Here is a 25,494-nt window from a genome sequence, read left to right on the forward strand (position 1 = left end):
CAGGGCACAGGGCAGGGCCAGACAGGGGAAAGAGGATGGGAAACATGGACAGAGGGCACGGAGACCAAGTGATTTATCATCTTTTTTTTCTCCTAAAGAACACAGCTAGGGCCCAACATGCACACACAAACACATTGAAAACTTCATTTGTAGTCCTTAGACACACAGCACTAGACTCCATTAGATTTGTATGTGTGTGCCAGCGGACATGGTTTGTAAAGGCAGCACAGTGCCAGACAGCATTGTGTTGTTAACCTCTACCTAAACAGTCAAGGTGGGAAGGCCTCCCGACAGCAGCATTCCGACGGAGGCAATGGGAGACAGAGTGGTCAGCACAGGGGAGCAGCATCGGGCTGACGCGCCGCACAGATGGTCTCTAAGTTGGACGAGGTGTTCCATCATTGCTGACAGAAGCCTCCAACACTACCTCACACGGCACCTGGTCCTGAACGGATGCCGCATGTTCACCTCACATTGCACGCGGTACTGAGAAGACAGTTCCGTCTCAACAGTCAGGTGACTGTAGATGACTACCAGTACGCTACAGCATATCACACCACACATTTAGATTTTTTGGTCGTAAGCGATGCCGGTGAGTTGAGCGTTAATGTGGAAGTGTATTGTTTTTCCAAGGAGAGGGTGTGTTCTTACCATACAGTTCATGGCGAAGTGGTTGTGCTGCGTCTGCAGCTCTCCAGCATGCTTGTGGTTCCCTCCTATCTCTGTGTAGCTGGTCAGGAACAGGCCCTTATTGTGCATGATCCAGTCAAACATCTGGGGGAATGACACACACACACACCAAAGATCCAATCTGTATTAGTATCTTACAGCTCTAGAGGTGAGAATGAGAGGACGATGGGGGGGCTGGGCATGAAGGCTGATCTTATGGCTGCTTGGACACTACGACTGAATGAATACGCTCCATTATACTCCACTTCATGTGTCAGCCTAGTGTCAGCTGGGAACGCCAGACAGCTGGATGTGTTCAGATTCCTGTCGCCCCAGAGTGACCTGTAGCTAGTCTGAGAACAAAAGGCAGTGTGACAAGACCTCTGTGTCATCCTCCATGACTGCCCACTAATGACCAGCGCTGAGGAGGACGACGTGGTTTTCTGAAGAGTGGGAGCAAGCCAAGGAGGGTGACGGTGAAAGAAGAGGGGGCGGGAAAGAGGAAAAGGAGGGGAGCGGCGGTGGAAGAAAAGAGGGGGAGGAAGAGAAGAAGAGAAGGAGGATGGCGGTGAAAGAAGAGGTGGAGAGGAGGAGGTGATGTTCGGGAGCCGTGGTTAAAGTCTAATTGCTCTGACGTAAATGACAAAAGCAGGCAGGCATCACTGCACCATCTGGCTGCCAGCCGCATGACATCCATGTAGCTCCTGGATGGATTCACACTGACTACCTATGCAGAGTTACAGCCTGCAAACATCCTTACTCCTGCAGCTAATCGCCCAGATTTTCGCTGTGCTATGTATATATTTCCTTAGCGCAAATCCAGGCTTCACTGGCAGGTTCGGGGAGCGTTCGCGCCCTCTGGCTACGAACGGCGGCATGAGAGGGCCGGAATGCGATGTGTTTTGATCCGAGCGATCCCCGTTGTCAGTCACTGAGAGCAGCGTTGGATTCGCGACTCACCTTCTCCGCGTCCTGCTCAAACAGCCGCAGCTGGAAGCACTGGTCCAGTTTCAGCTTGCGCATGTGCCACAGCTGCTGCAGGTGCTGCCTTGTGCCATGCAGCTTGTCCAGCAGTGAGCTGACCTTGGGCACCAGGTTGTGGGCGTCCGGGTGTCCGGCCGGCCCGTCGTTACCGTCCGTCCCCCCTCCGCCGCGGTTAGCGTAGCCCCCGGGGGCGACGGAGCCCTGCTGTAGCCTCTGGAGCAGCCTGCGTCCCTGTGTGTCCAGCTCCTCCACCGAGGCCTTGGTGGCCCTCTTCTTGAGCGTGGCGTGCTCCTCCATGAGCCGCCGCGCCCCCTCCAGGTCACGGGGCAGGTCGCGCTGAGCGAGCGTCTCCTGCAGCTCCTCGAGGCGCGCGAGGGCCCGGGCGGCATCGCCGGCAAAGTCCTCGAAGGCCATGCGCACCTCGATCCACTCGTCGTGGTCGTACTCCAAGCTGCCCTCGAAGTCTGACGTCAGCTGGGACGGATCTACCACCTTGGTCAGGCCCTCCAGGGACACCATGATGGTCTGTGGGGGGAGATGAGGGTTAACTCAGACCAAAGTCTACCAAGCGGTTATGGGGAAGTCCCAGCGTTTTAGCGACATTAGCGGTCATTCAAATCTGTCTGCGTCAGCGTCGTACAGACCTGAACCCAGCAGGCCTCAACCACAACCAAACACAGAAGGCCTGCCGAAAAAGACCTGATGTATCACTTCAATCCATTTGAACTGAACTGCGAGTTTACAGGAGGCAGCAACGGGGCAACTTTGAGAGACCATTAGAGAAACCGTTAGAGATACCATTAGAAAGACCGCTAGAGAGCATTCGAAAAGCCACAAAAAAAAAAAAAAAAATGTTTTACCGCAAATAAGTCATTTACACAGAATGTTCGGAGCAATTTGGGAGCATACCAGTTCTGACCATGAACAGGTAGGTTCTCTCTCTCTTGTCTTCAGCCACAAACATCAAGAACTACCAAGATGGTTGTAGTGCAGGCCTTGATTCTATATCCATTTCAATCGGCCTAAAATGTATGGCAAGATGAATGCAGAATGTTATTAGAAAATACCGGCAGACACTTTGCATTCTTCTGCACGAAAGCTGCGCATGGAACCCTCTTGGACTTTCCAGCATGACAGTGACCCTAAGCACAGTGGCCCTCCAGGGGTTACAGCAGAAAAAGTGATGGTTCTGGAGTGGCCATCACAGTCTCCTGACCTTAATATCATTGAGCCAATCTGGGGAGATCTCAAATGTGCAGTTCATGCAAGATGACCAAAGACTTCATGCAAGACGACCAAAGACCTAGAGGCATTTGGCCAAAACTAATAGGCAGCTATACCACCTGCATGAATTTGGGGCCTCATAGACAACCATTACAAAAGACTGCATGCTGTCATTGATGCTAAAGGGGGCAATACACAGTATTAAGAACTAAGGGTATGCAGACCTTTGGGGTCAGTTAATTTATTTCTTTGTTGCCATGTTTTGTTTTATGATTGTGCCATTCTGTTACAGTTGAATGTGAATCCCATAAGACATAAAATACATGTGTTTTGCCTGCTCACTCATGTTTTCTTTACAAATGGTACATATATTACCAATTCTCCAAGGGTATGCAAATTTTTTGCACAATTGTACTTCTGGAGTCCACTTCATATTGTGAATAAGATCACGTTACCTAGTGTTGAGGTGAGCAGAAGCATTCAAGAGATGTAGTCATGTAACTGTCCATAAAACCCCTATAAAATCAGCACAAGCAGCATCCGCAGCTCTTTAAAAATGGCCATTTGTTTGTGTGTGTGTGTGTGTGTATGTGTGTTCTGCATCCTAGCCCCAATCTGGATGTCCCTAATCAAACTGCCCTCTTTACGGTGATACGCCTCTATCTGTGGCCCACATACACTTGTTCCATATTAAATAGGTCAGAACTAAATTTACCAGCCCCAGATTACTACCCACCCAGGACACTGTCACAGCTTCAGTAATATCACCATCCAATTACACATTCCCCACTTCCTAGGGCTCATAACCACATCGCATAACACTTATGCAAGACTTTACATGTAACGGCTAGCAATTCATTTTAAGAAAGAAAAAACGAATGAAAACCAGAACATATAAAAGCCACTTTCCTCATGCCTTACAATTGCAGAGATGTCAAAGATATTTTCAGAATAGCCAAAAGGTAATCATGTTATTTCATCTCTTCACTTGGGAAAATATCTAGATCTAATGATCCAGAAAAAAATGCTTGATTTATATTTCCATTTGGTGATTCGGAACTAATCACCATGTCTCATGTTCTGTATACTGACGGCTATGGTGTTTAGTTTGCTTGATGTGTTTCAGTATGGATGTCATCACGAGAAACCAGCAGGATGGACTTACCTCAAATTCAAACTTGGAGCTCCCAAAATTGGTCCTCTGTTTCTGCCAGAAGTTGTCTGGTTTGATGATGAGGGCTACATGGATGCAGGAAGGGAAGGACTCCTGGAGGATCTTCAGCAAGGGCTTGATGCTGTCCCACTTAGAGCCTCGCATGTCCACAATGACCGTGAAGCCATGTCTGCTCACTTCCTCACTGAGACACAACAAACAACAACCATAAAAATGGAAAATCCCAAACCGTCACCCTAACAGTTTACTTCTATGACAAATATGGCAATAGGGGGAAAAGAACAATATTCAAATGAAACACAAGTCATCTGGTGAACACCAGGAGACTCAGGAAAAAAACAAATATTTAACCGTTGAAATTTTGAAAACCTCTGCTTACCAAAAGTGTCTTGGTGCGAAAGTACCTTAAAAGGATATCCCTAGTGTTTAAAGCTTTTTGTGAGTGTCTCACAGCTCAGGAGGAGGCCCTGTGCTCTGCACTAAATCACACTGACTCCACTCTCTGAAACCACCAGCCCAGCTGTCTCCCAGAAAGAAAAGACAAGAACACAGCTGTAGCGAGAGAAAGTGAGTGAGGTATAAAGTGAGCCAGAGTTTGTTTGTATGTATGAGAGAAGAATGAGCGGGAGAGAGAGAGAGAGTGGAGAGCACGGACAATCTGGCCAAGGTAACGTTCCAGAAACGCCAACAGCCCACGTCACACACGTCCTAGTCCGGACCGACGCCCTTTCCTCCAACCGCCGCCAGCACCAGATCCCCCTGACTGTTTTCCTAACCGCTAGGTAGCCTCCAAGCTAGTATCCAATAACACTGAGACAGGGAAGACGGTCTGCAGCTAAAACGACAGGGAGATCGAGAGAGAGAGAAGGGGCTTCTGGCCTGAGAAAATCTGCAGTAAGTTATTAGCATGTTACCAACTGCGCTGTGCTCTGCCTGGCTGGCGTCATCAGTCCCTGCAGAGAGAGGCCCTGGGGAAGTCTAACCTACATACAGCCCTGGACTGGACTGCACTGCACACACACACACACACACACACACACAAAGACCAACGGACGCAAAAAAACATACACACACCGTGCAAACTCTAACTGTCAGCAGGAGCGGTAGTGTCTCGGGCTGGGGGCTGAGTTAAATTCTCTCTAATGCTGCATAGGGAGCAGACTGCTCAAAGGAGGAGTCAATTTCAAATAAAGCAGAGAGGGAAATTACGTTTGGGGAGGAGTGCTTTAAAAACCCACAGTAGACCACAGGTGGCAGTTTGGGGAGGCCCGCTTTGTTGCCTACAATTTGCTTTTTAATAGGACGTGATTGAGAAGAGTCCACCAATTGTTTTTAACTATCCACTGAAATCTAGGCTCTGACTGAAGTTTGGAGTTACTGCTGTGTGTGTGTGTGTGTGTGTGTGTGTGTGTGTTACAGGGAAAAGCATCTCTGAGTACAGGCTGGGAACAACAATATGTCCAGTTATAATACATGGCAACCACATCACCTGGGGATCCCAGCCAGGTAGGCTATGAGCCTCCGGAGGTCCTCGGCTCGTATCCTGTCATGGTTACTCCTGGCTGGGAAGGTGAGGACGGGACCCCCACGCCTGTCTCGACCACCTGAGGAACACAGGAACCAGGGCCATGAGACACACACAACAACCAGCAGGAGTACCGGGATGGAGAATCCCTCCTTGTACGAATGTTTCACAGCATCATCAGTGGCTCTGAGTTGGAGCCAGAGGAAACAGGGTGACAGACGGTCAGGGTCATGACACGGTTCCTAACACTCTGCTACTCACATTGTGTGTGTGTGTGTGGTGAAATAAACATGACATTCTTAAATACTACAGACAATGTCGCTGTCCAAAAAAAGAAGGAAAAAAAAATTAGATTGGGCACTCTGTTTCTCACCTGATATGAAGGCAACTTTTTCTTTGAGTATGGGCAGAACATCTATGGCCTTCATCTCCTCATTACGGTGAAACCCTGAAAGGAATAGCAAAACAGGGTCAGTCAGGACAGTTTATCAGATCATGGGCTTTGGATGGATGTTGACATCATGATTCCTTGTTCTTATCATTACTAATACACACCCGTCTGTACACGTCTGTACCTGTCTGTACCCGTCTGTACCTGTCTTTACACATCTGTACACGTCTGTACCTGTCTTTACACATCTGTACATGTCTGTACCTGTCTTTACACATCTGTACACGTCTGTACCTGTCTTTACACATCTGTACACGTCTGTACCTGTCTGTACCCATCTGTACAGTCTCTGGAGACAACCCAGATACCACAGGATCCTGAAGATCAAACTAATCATCCTTAATTAAACCAAATGACAAACTAGAACGAAACAGGCCTTATTTGAATTCAGGAGCGTGAACAACCACTAACAATAACAACAAGACCATAAAAATATAATCATGTAAAATTCATATCAGACAACCAATCAGTCAAAGACATTGAACCAGTGGCTGCAGATAGAATCAAAGCTATAGCTCTGTAGTCCGTTTTTAACTCTCCACCTACGCACCAGATTCATTTCACTCAATATAGACACATACACAAACACACACTCATTTATGTTTATGTACCGAAATACATTGGTACAGAAATACATAGGTACAGAAATACATAAGTACAGCAATACACAAGTACAGAAATATGTGAGAATAGAAATACATAACAATAGACATACATAGGTGCATACATTGTCTGATTGACAGGCTGTATAATGTTATGGCACAGAAGAGATCCTGTAGCCATGTTTTGATGCACTACTGCTCTGACTAGACCTGCGGCTTTCTTCACCTGCAGCCTACAACACCAACCTACCTATCAACGGCAGTGAGAAGAGAGACAGAGACGAGGGAAAGAGAGGGAGAGAGAAGGAGTGAGAGAGAAGGAGAGAATAACAGGATGAGAGATAAAGACAGAAAGAGTGACAAGGAGCGAGAGAGAGAGAAAGCGGGGAGGGAAAATGTCAAAGTGAAGGATGGAGATAGAGAAATTAGAAAGAGAGAGAAAGGGAGACAGAGGGAGAGTTTCTCCTGCAGAGGGATGGTAAATGATGTCATGTGCTGTTCCTCATGGTGAGATATCTGTGTAGGCTGCTGCACAAATCATCAGCCATTCACAATGAGCCATTTCTCAAAAACCTGTTTCTCTGTTCAGGCTCCCTCTCCAGTACTGATATCACATTTACAAACACGGGAGAAGGCAGAGGAGGGACGTGGGAGAGGGAGTGAAGGGGACGATGAAATGACGTCCGTTAATGAATCCTTGTTTTGGTGAATAAACGGGAGGAGGGACAGAAGGATGAGGTAAAGAGAGCAACCGAGAGGATGCAACACAAACGCTAAACACGTCATTCCACACGAATGATGCAGCGACACCCCTAGGCCAACTCTGACTAAGGACTTGGTCAGTTACTGTTGCTTGTGCCTTGGGCCGGTCACTGTAATCATGTATGTGCCAGGTCTCTTTGGCATCATTCACAAACATTTTAAACAAATCAGGCAGGGTGGTGTCTGAGGTATGGCGTACAGACACTAGTCCAGAGAACAATCCACTGTGGGCAACCATAAGCACATCGGCCAGATAGTGCTGGGACTCTGTTCCACTAATTTGAAAATTAGGAGGCTGACGTAGAAATGGATATGGAATCATTAGTCAACCTTAAACTGGGTTCAGGCCACAACGGTTCAAGTAAACATATTCGCCATTCATTCACTTGCCATAAACCATGCTTTATGATTCTTGTGTGTTGACCTGCTACTAAGCAATTGGCTTAATCTCCTCTAAATCTGGTAGAAAGTACTTCACTAAATAAGGAATAGGGATAGATTATGGGGCAAGTGTCATGATGGGGCAAGAGTCATATGAAACCACTCATGTCAATCCCAAACCACTCTCCCCTTCCCACAACCTACTGTCACAGCTCAAATGTGTTTTCAGAAATCACCCAACACGACGCCCGTTTAAAGGATTACGGTTTCTCTTGGCTCATACACAATATTTTGGGTAAGAAATCACATAACATCTTTTGGAATAAAGTGCCCTTTAAAGAAGAACTCTCTAATTTGCTGCCATCTTCTAGAAGTGGAAAGGATTTGCAAAAGTTCGCAAATCTTCTAGCATTCTGGAGCTTCATTTGAAAACGCTGGCCTGTATTTTTGTTTTCTCCTTCCAGTCCATTCTAACATCTGACATGGATGTAAATGAATGTGGGGGAGGTTGTGCGAGGGAAGCTCAGGGAGAGAGGCCGTCACAGATAATACATAACTACTTGGCTCCACCATTATTGATTCTATACCACATCCGACCAAGTCAGCACTCGTCAGGCCTGACTGGAAATCAAAACACACTGATGTCATTAAGGGAGATAGCAGAGTAGAGTTTGGCCCCAAGGATATCTGTGGCTTCAGTCAGCCAGCCAGGACAGGGACTGGTGGAGAGGAACAATGAAAAAACAGTGTGTGTGTTCTCATCCAGACAGCAGACACTACAGGTGGGAAAGGTTTGGGGTGTGTGTGTGTGTGTATGGCCCTCATCCACATGTCTAATTCCTGTCAACCTCAGTGTTAGAAGTCGACCGCTCTGATCGATGGGGAAGAACAGAGATGTGAGCATGACAACAATACCAGCACGTCCGTTCAGCTGCCTGCCAACTCCCTTTGATCTGAAGCAGGCAGGCTAGCACGCAGGCAGGCTAGCACGCAGGCAGGCTAGCACGCAGGCAGGCTAGCACTAACATAAACATTCCTGCACCAGTGTGTGTGTGTTAGCAGTACAGTAACACAGAGTCTGGGCTGCACTGGAAACCACTCTGTTCTCTGTCAAGCGTGCCCACATTCCTCCTCACTCACTTTCCCCGTCTCTCACCCCGTCTCTCACCCCCATCTCTCTCCCCGATCTCTTACCCCTGTCTCTCTCCGTGTCTCTCTGCCCGTCTCTCACCCCCATCTCTCTCCCCATCTCTCTCCCCGTCTCTCTCCCCGTCTCTCTCCCCGTCTCTCTCCGTGTCTCTCTCCCCGTCTCTCTCCCCGTCTCTCTCCCCATCTCTTCCCATCTCTCTCCCCGTCTCTCTCCCCGTCTCTCTCCGTGTCTCTCTCCGTGTCTCTCTCCCCATCTCTTCCCATCTCTCACCCCGTCTCTCTCCCCGTCTCTCTCTGTGTCTCTCTCCCCATCTCTCTCCCTGTCTCTCTCCCTGTCTCTCTCCCCGTCTCTCTCCGTGTCTCTCTTCCTGTCTCTCTCCGTGTCTTGTTTTTGTTTGTACCAGCTAGGGTCATGGTCCACATGCGACACAGACCTCCACTGCAGTACAAGAGGCACTGAGCTGGGTCAAAACAATACATACTTCAGCAAGGAGTGGCCACACACACACACATTTACTTAGCTATCTGAATGGGGACACCAAATATGATTGACCTTACCTTAACCTCAATAACTTAACGTTTACTCCTAAACTTAACCTAACACTAATGCCAAAGCTGTATTCTAAACCTTAACCCAAATAATATAATCTTTATGCCTAAACTTAGCACTACACTAAAAGTAACCCTCAATTTTAACACAGTGTTACCCTAAATCTGTCCCCCCATGAGGGAACTTCCATTGTTCCTAGTGCGGACCAATCATTCCAGATTTTCTTTGTAACCACATAAACACATTGGATGACCTTGGATGAAACACACAAATTCAAGCATGTAAACATATACTGAATATTCACCTGCTAGGCCTACACATCCAGTATATCCCAGCAGCTTTATCCCAATATCCCAGCAGCTTTATCCCAATTTCCCAGCAGCTTTATCCCAATTTCCCAGCAGCTTTATCCCAATTTCCCAGCAGCTTTATTACGGTAGCACAACACACAATAATTGGTGAACAATCACTGTAACCCAGGAAGCGGCACACCGTTTTCATTTACAAGTCTGTCAACCATGAAATAAAGGCTGTCAATCATTCTGGCTGGATAATACATTAATAATGAGGGCAATCCATTCTACTCAGTCAGTGTGTCGCTGTATGTCCTTCGAAACCACACCGCACAGGAACTGAGTAACACAATTCAGGCCTACTAGTGTGCCTCGCCGGAGAAAAGATAAGAAAACAAGATTTCAACTACAATCAAATCAGAAATATTTCAACACTCCAATTTGACGGAGTTCTGTTTAAACAATGGTAAAAACTACTTGATGAAATGTTTTATTCATGTGGACTGATCTACTGTAAGAAATGACAGCCTCTGCATCATACTGACATATACCATTCATTGGCAGGAAATGACGGGCTCAATAGAAGCGTGATGATAGGGGAGGAGGCGGAGCAGCAGCCTTCAGATGGGTGTGGTGGGTTATATAATAGATGATGCTTGGAGCTATGGTGTGATGCAGTGTTAATATCGTCATCAAAAATAGTGACGAAAATATTCCTTAGATACCTATTTTTCATTGGCAGTTGATGAGACGATTACTGACTAAAAAGAAACAGAAAAAAACAAAAACAAACGAAAAATACTTTTCATTTTGGTTGACAGAAACGAGACTAGATTAAATTATGTTTGTGATGATAAACTTATATAACTACCACAGTAGGATAGGAGGATTTTGGATTGAGTTATTTTTCATCAAAATACATCTGAAAGCGAATCATCGCAAAATATACACAGGTGAAGACTGTGGTGTGGTGCCTGGAGATGTGGGTATACCCTAATTTGTAAACTATCAAAACATTTTTGAATCTTCTGTTCTCTGCTTATTCTTATATTTCTAACTTATATTTCCATCCATGTCAATCCATGTGTTGGCAGTAAGCATTTTCCACTGGCTAATTACATTTTTGAAATTGAATAATTGTATATAATCATGATATGTCCCATTATCCTTAGTTGATTTGAAGTTTACTGTATCAAATTCTTATCTGTTTACTGTAGGTTAATGAGGCAATAATTATAATAAGACTAAAATGTGACTGAAAAAAACCTAGGGGCATTTTCTTTGACTAAACTGCCTCACTGTTTTTGTCATTTTGACAATAACTAGACAAAATCATTATTCCAACACTAAAGTGCATGTTAGGGTGGTTACGCACATTATATGTATCCTATGCCTTCTGATGACCCTGAAAAATATTCCCAATGACAAAGTATTACAACCAAGAGAATTACATCATCAAGAAATCCGAGAAATGTGCTATGATTTAGAAACAGCCTTACATTGTAAAAAAAGAAAATACCCTAAGGCTGCCAGTCTACACTAAACACACAGTCATTGTAACATCTCAAAGTGAAGTGCTGAAGCACATCAAAAACATCCAACACCTGCGCACAAAGCCAGCAAATATGCTACCACATTTGTTTTCACCTATTTGTGAACTGTGTAGAGTTTCATTAACATTTTAAAAAGTGCTGCTCCCTTATCCTGTATATAGATGGAATTACAGGGAAAACAAAAAGAGCAGAAGGAGAGCCAATGACAACAGATTTAGTGAATGAATAAAACAAACTACATCTGATCACGCAGTCTGCTGAAAACAGTATCAAGAGTACAGAAATTTTCCCCAAATGCCTTAATGTTGTATAAAATCACCCATTCATACATTGTACGTTCATGTAAATGTGCTACTTTGGTAGTTCTGATAAATTTACTAAAACATTACTAAAACAGCTCAATACACAACTAGCTTGAAGTGGCGTTGATGGGACTATCCACGGTAACTATTGAAAGCTCAAATTGTTGTCAAGGATGGCGGTCAAGTGTGGTGCAAAGCAGAGGACCTTGAGTACACACCCAGTGTGGGCAGGGCCCGGTTTAAGGAATAAACGTTTAGGGCCCCTAGCCTTTTGGGGGCCCTAGTGGTTAGTGGCAGGGGAACCCCTGACCGCTCAGGGAGAGAGGGCCCCAATTATAATTTTGCTTAGGGCCCCCATAAGGCTAGAACTGGCACTGAGTAAGGGGCTAGGCGCACAGTCAGTGGATGAAGCTAAACTGTTGCACGTTCACATTGGTTTCACAATCCCAGAGCCAGACAAGAGGATCCCTGGTCTAAAGCCTATGTGCTCACAGTAACCTCTCTCTCACCAGGCATGGTGTACATAAAGCACATCAATCCTCTAATCAGTATAATATCACTTTACTAACAAGGACCTAAGACATTATGATAGTAAGACAACATGGCCCCAAATGGCCCCCCTATCCACTTTGACCAGAGTGACATGAGTGACATGACTGACCAGGGTGTAGACATGACTGACCAGGGTGTAGAAATGACTGACCAGGGTGTAGACATGACTGACCAGGGTGTAGAAATGACTGACCAGGGTGTAGACATGACTGACCAGGGTGTAGACATGACTTACATGACTGACATGACTGACCAGGGTGTAGACATGACTGACCAGGGTGTAGACATGACTGACCAGGGTGTAGACATGACTGACATGACTGACCAGGGTGTAGACATGACTGACCAGGGTGTAGACATGACTTACATGACTGACATGACTGACCAGGGTGTAGACATGACTGACCAGGGTGTAGACATGACTGACCAGGGTGTAGACATGACTGACATGACTGACCAGGGTGTAGACATGACTGACCAGGGTGTAGACATGACTGACATGACTGACCAGGGTGTAGACATGACTGACCAGGGTGTAGACATGACTGACCAGGGTGTAGACATGACTGACATGACTGACCAGGGTGTAGACATGACTGACATGACTGACCAAGGTGTAGACATGACTGACCAGGGTGTAGACATGACTGACCAGGGTGTAGACATGACTGACATGACTGACCAAGGTGTATACATGACTGACCAGGGTGTAGACATGACTGACCAGGGTGTAGACATGACTGACATGACTGACCAGGGTGTAGACATGACTGAACATGCAAATAGTGCATTTTATTGAGTGTCATTTATGGACAGCGCCTCATACGACAGTCAGTCAAAACAGAGGTCTCCTCCACCAACAACGTGTAGCGGATGACTTACTATATGCCTCTCAACAAGCAAAAAGGTTTACATCCGTAGCTCCAAAAAGCCACGCAGCGGGCATGTACAGCGAGTTCCCTTTAGGCCAGAGGAGGGTAAAACAGACTGAAGATTGACATAAAACACTAATTCCTCCTAAATGGATTCCATGCAGTAGTGCTAGCAAAATGGGGGGGGCTGATTGAATTTCTGGCAATAATCTAGACCTGGAGCTTGTCTACAGTCCAACTAGCACCATGTTCCCTGCATAATGCAGTCATTTTACCCAAGCCTTAAGGAGTAAGAACGAGCACCCAGTACATGGTAGGGAATAAGGAGCAATTTGGTAAAGCTCTGTGTACTGAAAGCCGTGGCTGGGGCTGTTCTGGGATCCATTCTACACACTGTGTTGTGTGCTTAGCTGGCCGGCTGGGAGTGGTAGAAATCCGGAGGAAATGGGGTGTTTCTCTCTATCCTGCAGCTCCAATGTACAGTCAGAGGCTTGAGCAACCTAATCTCATTTGGGTGTGCTGTGTGCTCTGGCCTGCTTTGTGCTGCACAACACCGACACCCAGTTTTCAGGGGTCTAAGAATAGAGTGGCTTCCTGGGAGGTGACAATGGGACACTTTTTTTTTGAGAGCCTTAATAAACATGGGGCGGAACAGAAAGAGGACAGGACACCACTTGGCCAGGTCTCTTACCGCTACGGGGCTCGTCATCGGAATCTATTCAGACCCCTTCACTTTTCCCAAATGTTGTACTGTTACAAACTAAAGTGTAAAAAAATTAACAAATCTTTATGCAGATAAAATACATTTTAAATATATTTTTAAATTTTAATTAAATACATTTAAACACATTTTAAAATACATTTAATCTACATAATCTACAAAAAAATTGGTCTGATGTGATTTTTTTACGGAAATCACATAAGTATTCAGACCCTTTGCCATGACACTCCAAATTTAGCTGAGATCCTAAGTCCTTTGATAATCCATACAACTCTTGACTGGACTTAATTTGAGTCCACCTTTGACAAATTGTATTGACTGGACACGATTCAGAAAGCCATGCACCTGTCTATATAAGTTCCCACACTTCACAGGGCATGTGAGTGCAAAAAACATGTCATGAAGAAACCCTGTCAAATGAAAATTGAAAATTGTGCCTCGAAAGTTCCCAGGAGCACAGTCAGCTCCATCATTGTGACATAGTAGAAGTTCGAAACCACCAAGACTCTTGGTAGGCAAACTAAGTAACTAGGGAAAGTAGGGCCTTGCTCAGGGAGGTGACCAACAACCCAATGTCCACTCTAACAGAGCTTCATAATCTGCCAGAAAGACAACCATCTATAGCAACCACATGTGAAGTGATGGGGTTGGAAAACTTTCCAAAGCCACTGACTGTTTATTTTTTAAATTACGAGATGAAACCAGGCGGCAGTGCTTCCTCTGTATAGTGTATCAAAGGCCAATGATATGCTGCTGTCGGCATGTCGTTTGCCATCTCTCTAGTGTGACAAGCAGCTCTATAATAACAACAGTCTCATGTTCCATTAGCACCAGGGGAGAGACGAGACCACAAACATCTAAAGAGCTGAATATACGACCTTCACAGACAGTTGGACAACAACCAGCCCAAACTCCAGGCTGTTTCAAAAGTGTGTAGTATTCAGAGATATTCAAAGCTGTGTCCTTCCAGTTTTTTAAAACACCACTCTTCCATGAAAAACAACATTCTCTGTAATCAGTATGTTAATGTGGTTCTCTGTGCATCACCCCAGAGAGCCTATAAACTAGAAATTACATTTCCCCTTCTTTTCTCCAACCCCCCTCTCTCCTGCTTTTAGAAGGTAGAACAGTGGCCATCTGCCAGTTATCCCTCTCTTACACACCAGCGACTTTCAATACTGTTCTCAGCTCATTTATTTTACTGCCCCCTCTCCCTCTTCCTCTATTGACTGTGTGCATTGTTAACTCCACCACTGGCTTTTCCATGGGCAACCCTCTCTGTTATTTGTTCTCCATTTGATATACCCATTTTGAACCTGGTACACAAATTACAAGTGCAATACAAAGACAGTGTGTAATGGCAAACTTTAGGCTATAGTAGAGCTGGGCGAATGGACAGAAATCCATATAGAGATAAATTGCCTGGATTGATAATAATGAATAGAACTATAAGTCCATCTGCACATCAAATGTTTTGTATTACCCCTTTTAACTATTACTTCATTTATATATTTAAAGTATAGGCGAAAAGCATAGCTTAACGATTGTGAATACAATTATTGTGCAGCCCTTCTTGAATATTTTTTTTCTCCCTTATGAAAACCCAACACCTGTATTAAATCTTTTTTTTAAGCGCTTGAATTTTCACAACAATCCCAACCCCATTCAACTAGAATTTTTTTTCTCTAGCCATTTATCGTTTACCGGACTAGTGTCAGTTAATCATCTCCAATGTCAGTCCATCTTTTCCAGTATTTAATAAAGTTATTTGTTCCTTTTGCAACACATCCCCCCGTTCTATTGTGGTGTCCCTGAAGGGTCTGGAACCTCCTTATCTGGAATATATCTGTCAATACCGCCCCCACTGCATTAAAAACAGACAAGATTCTCTAGCGGACATCACTACATGGACTCAGGAACAGCTCCGAAAAGTATTTTCTGTGAAAACAGTCAATCGCAGCATCCACAAATGCAAGTTAAACACAACCATGCAAAGAAGAAATCATACATAAACAAGATCCAGAAATGCTGCTGCCTTCTCTGGACCCGAGCTCATTTAGGATGGACTGAGTCAAAGTGAAAAACTGTCCTGTGGTCTGACAAATAAAAATATGAAAATATTTTTGAGAATCATGGAATCCCTCGGACTAAAGAGGAGCGGGACCAACCAGCTTCTTATCAGTGCAAAGTTCATAAGTCAGCATCTGTGATGGTATGGGGGAGCATTAGTGCACATGACATGGATAACTTGCACATCTGTGAAGGCACCATTAATGTTGAACAATATATACAGGGAAGGCCTTGCTTATTTCAGCAAGACAATGCCAAACCACATTCTACTATCTATTACAACAGCATGATTCCGTAGTAAAAGAGTCCTGGTGCTAAACTGGTGCCTGCCTGCAGTCCAGACTGGTCACCCATTGAAAACATTTGGCACATTATGACAAACAATATGACAAAAATATGACAAAAAAGACCCCGAACTGTTGAGCAGCTGCAATCCTATATCAAGCAAGAATGGGAATACATTTCACTTTAGGTCTCCTCAGTTCCCAAACGCTTACAGAGTATCATAAAGAGGTGATGCAAAACATTGTTAAACATCTTCCGTCCCAAATTTTGAAACGTGTTGCTGGCATTAATTTCTTTTTCCAAAAACAATCAAATTTCTCAGTTTCAACATTTGATATGTTTTCTTTGTTCTATTTTCAATTAAATACATGGATAAAGGATTTGCACATCATTGCATTCTGTTTTTATCTGCAATTTATACAGCATCCCAACCTTTTTGAAAACAGGGTTGTAACAAAAGAATACCAGTTACTGTCAATCTTGATAATATTGAGTACATCATCCCAGCTCTAGGCTATGGTCTACAGGCTTACACATGCCCCAGCCAGAAGGAAATGTTCCATGTGTTGAACTCCATTCTGTAGACTAGGCAACAACTGGAACGGGACTATGCCGACTGACAGTACATCCCATTTTCTCTGGCCTCGACCACCACACAATGAGCCCTGTCAGAGGAGTTCGATGGTGAGATGGAGACAGGCCAAGGTGAGAGGGGACAGACATGGGACCAGGGTGATGTCCCTTATACCCTGATGGTACCTTATTCTCCATTAAAGTTACTACTTTTGACCAGGGCACTAATGATTAGCCTCTGGATGTGACAGCCAGTTGAGATTCCCAGTAGACTCTGATCTCATTCCGTAACTATGTCTCTGCTATCTTCATGACGAATGGCCTTCATTTCCTCTAGGCCCCTCAGAGAGTCAGTACTGCAGACACATATGCATTTATTAACTCACAGGTGTGTCCAAAATGTCACTGGTCTGTCCAGAAATGAACCTCACTCGTTCTAGGGCAGTCTAACATCCAAGCCCATTCAATCAGGAGAGGTCATTTTTTTCTTAGGGAATTATATTTTTCAACATTTATCAAATCTGGAAACGGTGCAGACATGCAAAAATTGACCTGAGCTATACAACCAACAACCATCTAAACAAATGCTCGGCTCAGACCACTGACAACCTATATGGGTAAAGCAGAGATGGCCTGCGGACGACTTGCACATTCGTCAGCTAGTAAATATAATAAATACTGTATAGAGCCAGCTGGCCAGAATAACTGTGACATCCCAGCCCTACAATTCAATTTAAAATCACATTGTATTTGTCATGTTTCCTCACCAACACTGTAAACTGACAATGAAATGCTTACTTGCAGGCCCTTTTCCTATAATACAGAGTAAAAAGGGTATGAGGAAGACGAGGACGAGATGAAGAGACTGACAAATAGTAACAAGGACAATACAGCACAGTGATTACTGGATTACTCTGAGAAATGTCAGCAGCATGGATTCACACAGACAGAACGTGAACTGACATGACATGTAGGATGAACAAGTAATTGAGGATTAGGTACATATAGATGAGTACAAAGTGACTAGGCACCAGAATAGGTTGTCAACAGTAACAGCAGCATGTGATCAGTGTGACTGTGTGTAGCGTCAGTATACATGCCCTTCATGTGTTGGGTGTGTTCTGGTATGCCCTTCATGTGTTGGGTGTGTTCTGGTATGCCCTTCATGTGTTGCGTGTGTTCTGGTATGCCCTTCATGTGTTGCGTGTGTTCTGGTATGCCCTTCATGTGTTGCGTGTGTTCTGGTATGCCCTTCATGTGTTGCGTGTGTTCTGGTATGCCCTTCATGTGTTGCATGTGTTCTGGTATGCCTTCATGTGTTGCGTGTGTTCTCGTATGCCATTCATGTGTTGGGTGTGTTATGGTATGCCCTTCATGTGTTGGGTGTGTTCTGGTATGCCCTTCATGTGTTGCGTGTGTTCTGGTATGCCCTTCATGTGTTGGGTGTGTTCTGGTATGCCCTTCATGTGTTGCGTGTGTTCTGGTATGCCCTTCATGTGTTGCGTGTGTTCTGGTATGCCCTTCATGTGTTGCGTGTGTTCTGGTATGCCCTTCATGTGTTGGGTGTGTTCTGGTATGCCCTTCATGTGTTGCGTGTGTTCTGGTATGCCCTTCATGTGTTGCGTGTGTTCTGGTATGCCCGTCAAGTGTTGCGTGTGTTCTGGTGGTCCACTACAAGTGAGGACCATAAAGAGTTCTGAGTACAAATCCAGTAATTCCATCTGTCCCAGTGAATGTTAACCTGTTCTAAGTAGTTTGAGTGGAGGTCTTAGCTGGCCTCGTTTTGGCCTTTGGTTTGGCATTCAGTGCGGTGTGGATGTTGTCTTTAATTCAAAGCTTCTGGTAATTCATAATCTGCTAGTAAGAAATTAGTGGCATAACCAATACAAAACAATACTAAGTATACCAAACACAACATTTCCCATAAATACATTATCTCCTACAATGTCTTCCACAAAACTACCAACTACTACGCTGCAATTCCTTCCTGTTTTTATTCACTGTTAGTCTCTTCAAAGACAACACAGGCATGGCCTACAGCTAATACTCTATAGTTATAGTCTATTAGTACTCAGCCTACAGCTAATACTGTATAGTTACAGTCTATTGGTACTCAGCCTACATCTAATACTGTATATTTATAGTCTTATGGTACTCAGCCTACATCTAATACTCTATAGTTGGTCTATTGGTACCCAGCCTACATCTAATACTGTACAGTTAGTCTATTGGTACTCAGCCTACATCTAATACTGTACAGTCATAGTCTATTGGTACTCAGCCCACATCTAATACTGTACAGTTATAGTCTATTGGTACTCAGCCTACATATAATACTGTACAGTGTTAGTCAATTGGTACTCAGCCCACATCTAATACCGTACAGTTATAGTCTATTGGTACTCAGCCTACATCTAATTCTGTACAGTTATAGTCTATTGGTACTCAGCCTATATCTAATACTGTACAGTTTTAGTCTATTGGTACTAAGCCTACATCTAATACTGTACAGTTATAGTCTATTGGTACTCAGATACCGCCTACAGCTAATACTGTATGTTGGGAAACTAGAGAATAGGGTCTCTGGTGGATTAAGCGACTGGGTCCACAGAGCTCCATAAGTCAAGGACACTCGCCCTCCTCCCCTCCTCTATGAAAGCTGATAGCACCTGCTGCTGCAGAGTGAAACTGAAAAGAAAACTGCACAACTACAGAATAATATACCTTCGAAAGAAAGTAAAGTTCTGAAAGTTACACAAACCACTGATACACGTACACCTACAGTATTCTAATATTTCAAAAACAATCAAGAGATTTAAATCAAGAGCTTAGTTATATCCTCTGTGACAGAATGAGGAAGAGTAGATATTAAAACCTATTTGAAGCTGGTTTCTTGCTCCTTCATCCTTTATCAACCATGCCCTGGTGTCAATAAAAAAGAATCAACTAGCTTCTGTAATCAGACACAAAGCAGACAAGTATCCAAACTTTACCCGAGAGTTGGATCAGGGTACTTCCTGCCTGTGCGTACTGCCAGCTGTGGTTGTCCAAAACGGCCATTATAACAGGTACCACCTTAACTCCAGAACAAATGTTTCTCCATCAACCAAAGAGAGGTAGTGAAATCCCAGGTGGTAGAGAAATGCTAGGTGTGCTGTTGAGCATGTCTTTTGGTCTGGGTAGATGGGCCAATGTACAATAAGACATGGGTCAATCTGCCTCTCGGACTCCAGGCACCAAGCTTAACTAAGAAGGAAATGCCAGGTCTTCTGACCATCATGGGGCTTTTCTTTCTTGTCCCCAGTCGCCCTCCAAGTAAGATTTATAGACAAGGAGTGTTGCCTTGCATTAAGTAGTTCACGCTTACCGTCTGCCTTATTCAACAAACCACAGAGAAAAGTTAAGCCGGGCCAAACAGTTGTCGTACATGGATTTGCACGCAATAGGCTTTGTTGATGACTGCTTTTAATCCCCTCTCTAATTCACCGACCCCTGTCCACTACCTAGCTAAATGCAGCCATTTAAATCCAACTTACAATCACCAACCAGGCTTTCCATTACCACCATAACTGCTCTAACTAATTTAAAAGATATAATTAGTGTTTTTCTCATGGAATCTTGACTAAAACAAATTTCTAGTTGTGTTATAATGGAGTATCTTTAGAAAACAAAAATACAGATTAATGAGAGGCTGACCAGGAGGCAGGCAATCATGTTGTAGTTTCAAGCTTATCAAAAAAAAGCTGAAGGGTAATTACCATTTGTTTCTCTTGTTAGGGAGACTGTAAAGCAGAACTTACTGGGAGTTCAGGCAAAGGATCTGTAAAAGGACTTTATCTACAGCCAGTACCATCTAGAGGCAGACCAGTTGGAATTAGAAAAGTCAGGCTAAAAACAAAAAATATCTTTTTTTCAGAAATAGCACGTGAACAGAAATGCAAAAAAACTGCAAATGGAATTTGACCTACCATTGTTTTGAATTTCAGTTTGACATGGTTCCGTTAACGCCAGTGGCCCATGTCGTCTCCCTGTACCCCTCAGAAAGCCCATGTAGAGGAAGCGAAAAAGCACCGTGAGTTCTGCCATTATGAGCCAACTGGAAATGACCTACACCGGTCACATGGTCTTCCAATAACAAATCTAGTACTTAGCTGCCTGGAAGTTCAGGCCGTTGTCAATGAGTTTAGTTTGGAAACTCCAGTCCTCTCAGTGGATAACGGTCTAGTTGGGAAACTATAAACCCCTCAGTGGAACAACAAGTCCCTTCTTCGAGACTAGCCCAGGGTGGTATGTCAGTCAGTTGGCTGGTCAGGCATATGTCTCAGTGAGGCATTAATAAAAACCTGTCCTCTGGAGTAGAGGTGGTCAGTGGAGTCAGGAGGGGAGTCAGCTGTCTGTCAGAAAGAGAGGGGGAGAGGGAGAAAAAGGGATAGTGTCTGGGGCAGATGCTGGTAGCATTTGCGTGGCGTGACATGGCATGACAACGATGGGTTGCAATAAGATGGGCGGGGTGGAGTGCTGTTGATGCCTGCAGCTGCAAAGACATGGAAGCAGCAGCTGTCCCTACTGTCCTTAAAACCCCTTCACCCACCCACCCATATCACCACCACCCACATGTTTCACACTATCTGAAGGCACTGACAGGGAGTCACAGAGAGTGTATACAAGACAGAAACAGTCAGGGGAAAGAGGGGGTAAGACAGAGAGAGTAAAAAAAAAGAGAGAGATAGAACACAAACTGACACAGAGCCGGTTCAGAGAAAGAGGGCCTTCATACCGTCAAACTGCTGCTAACTAAACCAGTCACAGAGTGCTGCTACCTAAACCAGTCAGAGTGCTGCTAACTGAACCAGTCAGAGTGTTGCTAACTAAACCAGTCAGAGTGTTGCTAACTGAACCAGTCAGTGTTGCTAACTGAACCAGTCAGAGTGCTGCTAACTGAACCAGTCAGAGTGTTGCTAACTGAACCAGTCAGAGTGCTCCTAACTGAACCAGTCAGAGTGCTGCTAACTAAACCAGTCAGAGTGCTCCTAACTAAACCAGTCAGAGTGCTGCTAACTACAGTAAACCAGTCAGAGTGCTGCAAACTAAACCAACAGGAATGTTGCTAACTAAACCAGTCAGATTGCTGCAAACTCAAACAGTCAGAGTGCTGCTAACTAAATCAGAGTGGTGCTAACTAAACCAATTCGAGTGCTGCTAACTAAACAGTCAGAGTGCTGCAAAATAAACCAGTCAGAGTGCTGCTAACTGAACCAGTCAGAGTGCTGCTAACTGAACCAGTCAGAGCTCTGCTAACTGAACCAGTCAGAGCTCTGCTAACTGAACCAGTCAGAGCGCTGCTAACTGAACCAGTCAGAGCGCTGCTAACTGAACCAGTCAGAGTGCTTCTAACTGAACCAGTCAGAGTGCTCCTAACTAAACCAGTCAGAGTGGTGCTAACTGAACCAGAGTGGTGCTAACTAAACCAATCAGAGTGCTAATATCTGAACCAGTCATAGTGCTGCTATCTAAACCAGTCAGAGTGCTGCTAACTAAACTAGTCAGAGTGATGCTAACTAAACCAGTCAGAGCGCTGCTAACTGAACCAGTCAGAGTGCTGCTAACTAAACCAGTCAGAGTGCTGCTAACTAAACCAGTCATAGTGCTGCTAACTGAACCAGTCAGAGTGATGCTAACTAAACCAGTCAGAGCACTGCTAACTGAACCAGTCAGAGTGCTGCTAACTAAACCAGTCAGAGCGCTGCTAACTGAACCAGTCAGAGTGCTGCTAACTGAACCAGTCAGAGCGCTGCTAACTGAACCAGTCAGAGTGCTGCTAACTAAACCAGTCAGAGTGCTGCTAACTAAACCAGTCAGAGCGCTGCTAACTGAACCAGTCAGAGTGCTGCTAACTAAACAAAGTCAGAGCGCTGCTAACTGAACCAGTCAGAGTGCTGCTAACTAAACCAGTCAGAGTGCTGCTAACTAAACCAGTCAGAGTGCTGCTAACTAAACCAGTCAGAGCGCTGCTAACTAAACCAGTCAGAGCACTGCAAATTGAACAAGTCACAGTGCTGATAACTGGACCAGTCAGAGAAGCTGAGGCCAAATGACGGAAGCAAGACAACAGAACAAGTGCAAAACTAAGGGCACTCTGAGACACCTAAACATTATGAGATGCCATAAAATGTACCATAGCCCTGAAAGTGAGGCAGTAACCAATCACAATTACCTTAAAACTTGACAACCAAGCATGGGGAGCAGAAGGGAGATTTTTTAAATAGACAAATGCCAATGTACCTCTAATGGTCAGTAGGTACCTTCCTGATTCAGTACACTGTAACAAATACTTAAAAACATACATAAGATTCACCAGTTCAATTTAGATAAAAATGTGTAGATCAATTACAGAAAGCTTAAGTAATCCAATCAGAAATTGGCTGTATGGCCATGCTACACCCAGTTTCCAAAAAGGTTGGGATGCTGCGTAAAATGCTAATAAAAACAGAATGCTATGATGTGCAAATCATTTCTCACTATATTTAATTGAAAATAGTAGAAAGTCAACATCATGTTCCAACATGGGGAAAAATGGAAAATGGGCATCACTTTGAACTTGATGCCTAAAGCAGGTTGCAAAAAAAGATGGGAGAGGGGCTTGTGTACCACTCTGTTGCACCACGTGTTCTTGTAACAACACTCTGTAAGCGTTTGGGAACTTTGTCCCATTCTTGCTTGTAGGATTGCAGCTGCTCAACAGTTCAGGGTCTCCTTTGTCATATGTTTTGTTTCATAATGTGCCAAATGTTTTCAATGGGTGACAGGTCTGGACTGCAGGCAGACCAGTTTAGGGGATATGGAGGCCAAGTCAACACCTTGAGCTCATTGTGTTCCTCAGACCATTCCCGAATCATTTTTGCTTTGTGGCAGGGCGCATTAACCTGCTGAAAGAGGCCAGTGCCATCAGGGAATACCGTTGCCATGAAAGGGTGCACATGGTCTGCAACAATGCTTAGGTAGGTGGTACGTGTCAAATTAACATCCACTTGAATGGCGGGACCCAAGGTTTCCCAGCAGAACATTGCCCAAAGCATCACACTGACTCCGCCGTCTTGCCTCCATCCCCTAGTGAGTCCTGGTGCTCTCCAGGTTAGTGACGCGCACGCACCCAGCCATCCACGTGATGTAAAAGAAAATTCATCAGGCCACCTTCTTCCATTGCTCCGTGGTCCAGTTTTGATGCTAACAAGCCCATTGTAGGCACTTTCGGCAGTGGACTGGGGTCATCATGGGCACCCTGACTGGTCTGCGGCTACACAGCCCCATACACAACAAACTGTGATGCACTGTATGTTCTGACACATCAGTACCAGCATTAACTTTTTCAGCAATTTGAACTACAGTAGCTCGTCTGTTGGATCGGATCACATGGGCTGTTGCCAGTTTACCACTTTTCCTTCCTTGGACCACTTTTGACCACTGTACACCAGGAGCAGTTTTGGAGATGCTCTGACCCAGTCGTCTAGCCATCTCTATTTGGCTCTTGTCAAAGTCGCTCAGATCCTTAAGCTTGTTCATCTTTCCTGCTTCTAACACATCAACTATGAGGACAGAATGTTCACTTGCTGCCTAAAATATCCCATCCACTTGGTGCCATGACAGGTGCCATGATAAGGAGGTTATCAGTGTTATTCACTTCACCTGTCAGTGGTCATAATGTGGTGGCTGATCAGTGTATGGTTTCTTCTTTGCATAGTAGAGATTTAACTTGCACTTGTGGAGGCAGCGACATACAGTGTTCACAGACAATGGTTTTCGGAGGGGTTCCTGAGCCCATGCTATGATTTCCGCTACAGAATCAAGTCTGTTGTTAATGCAGTTCTGCGTGAGGGCCCAAAGATCAAGACCATCCAAATTAGTTTTTCATCTTTGTCCCTTGCATACAGAGTATTTTAATGATATTATGTACCGTAGATGATGAGATCCCCAAACTCTTAGCAATTATACGTTGAGAAATTGTATTCTTAAATTGTTGTACTATTTGTTTACGCAGTCTATCACAGAGTGGTGAACCCCTCCCCATCTTTACTGCTGAAAGACTAATGTTCTCTGAGATGCTTTTTTATACCCAATCATGTTACTGACCTGTTGCCAATTAATCTGATTATTTGTGAGATGGTCCTCCAGGTTTTTCTTTAGCAATACATAACTTTTCCAGTCATATGTTGGCCAACTTTTTAGAAACGTGTATATGCCTACATCAAATTTAATGTAGGCATATTTTTTCAAGAAAAAAAGAAAATCTCTGTTTCAACATTTGGTATGTTGTCTTTCTACCACTTTCTATTGAATATAGTGTTTAAATGATTTTCACACCACTGCATTCTGTTTTCTTTACATTTTCCACAACGTCTTCTTTGGAAACGGGTTGTGCAATGCCTGAACTAAAACATGCCAGTTCCAAAACATTTAATCTCACTCTGCAGAAGAGGAATAGTCTACAAAAAAAGACCCATACTCTCTGGAAGGATCTTTAAATACCCAATCATGTTACTAGCCTGTTGCCAATTGACCTAATTAGTTGTGTGATACTTAACCAAGTTTATTTATTTAGCATTACACCATTTTTCCTGTCCCTCATTGCCCCTGTCCCAACTGTTTTGAAATGTGTTGCTGGCATCAAATTCAAAGTGGGCATATATTTTTCAAGAAACAATAAAATGTCTCAGATTTAACATTTGATACATTGTCTTTGTATTATTCTCTACTGAATATAGGGTTTAAATGATTTGCACATCATTGCATTCTGTTTTCATGTAC

At 44.3% G+C, this 25,494-nt stretch overlaps 1 protein-coding gene across 6 annotated transcripts in view; it reads right to left on the reverse strand.

Annotated features, from left to right (window-relative positions):
- The window catches only part of triob (trio Rho guanine nucleotide exchange factor b), a 141,452-nt gene that overhangs the window by 72,825 nt on the left and 43,133 nt on the right, over positions 1-25,494 (reverse strand). For 3 of the 6 annotated variants that reach the window (XM_029115548.2, XM_029115547.2, XM_029115551.2), the window contains exons 3-7: positions 5,950-6,024; positions 5,541-5,655; positions 4,043-4,235; positions 1,630-2,178; positions 652-774 (exon numbers count right to left, since the gene is read on the reverse strand). In XM_029115548.2, the coding sequence (XP_028971381.2) occupies positions 652-774; positions 1,630-2,178; positions 4,043-4,235; positions 5,541-5,655; positions 5,950-6,024 (1,055 nt within the window). Of the gene's footprint in view, positions 1-651; positions 775-1,629; positions 2,179-4,042; positions 4,236-4,430; positions 5,468-5,540; positions 5,656-5,949; positions 6,025-19,685; positions 19,939-20,660; positions 21,110-25,494 lie in introns of those variants that run through there. The other 3 variants (XM_029115549.2, XM_034288687.1, XM_029115550.2) reach the window with 3 other exon arrangements.

This window comes from Esox lucius, chromosome 20 (genome assembly GCF_011004845.1).
Source record: "Esox lucius isolate fEsoLuc1 chromosome 20, fEsoLuc1.pri, whole genome shotgun sequence".
NCBI classification, from domain to species: domain Eukaryota; kingdom Metazoa; phylum Chordata; class Actinopteri; order Esociformes; family Esocidae; genus Esox; species Esox lucius.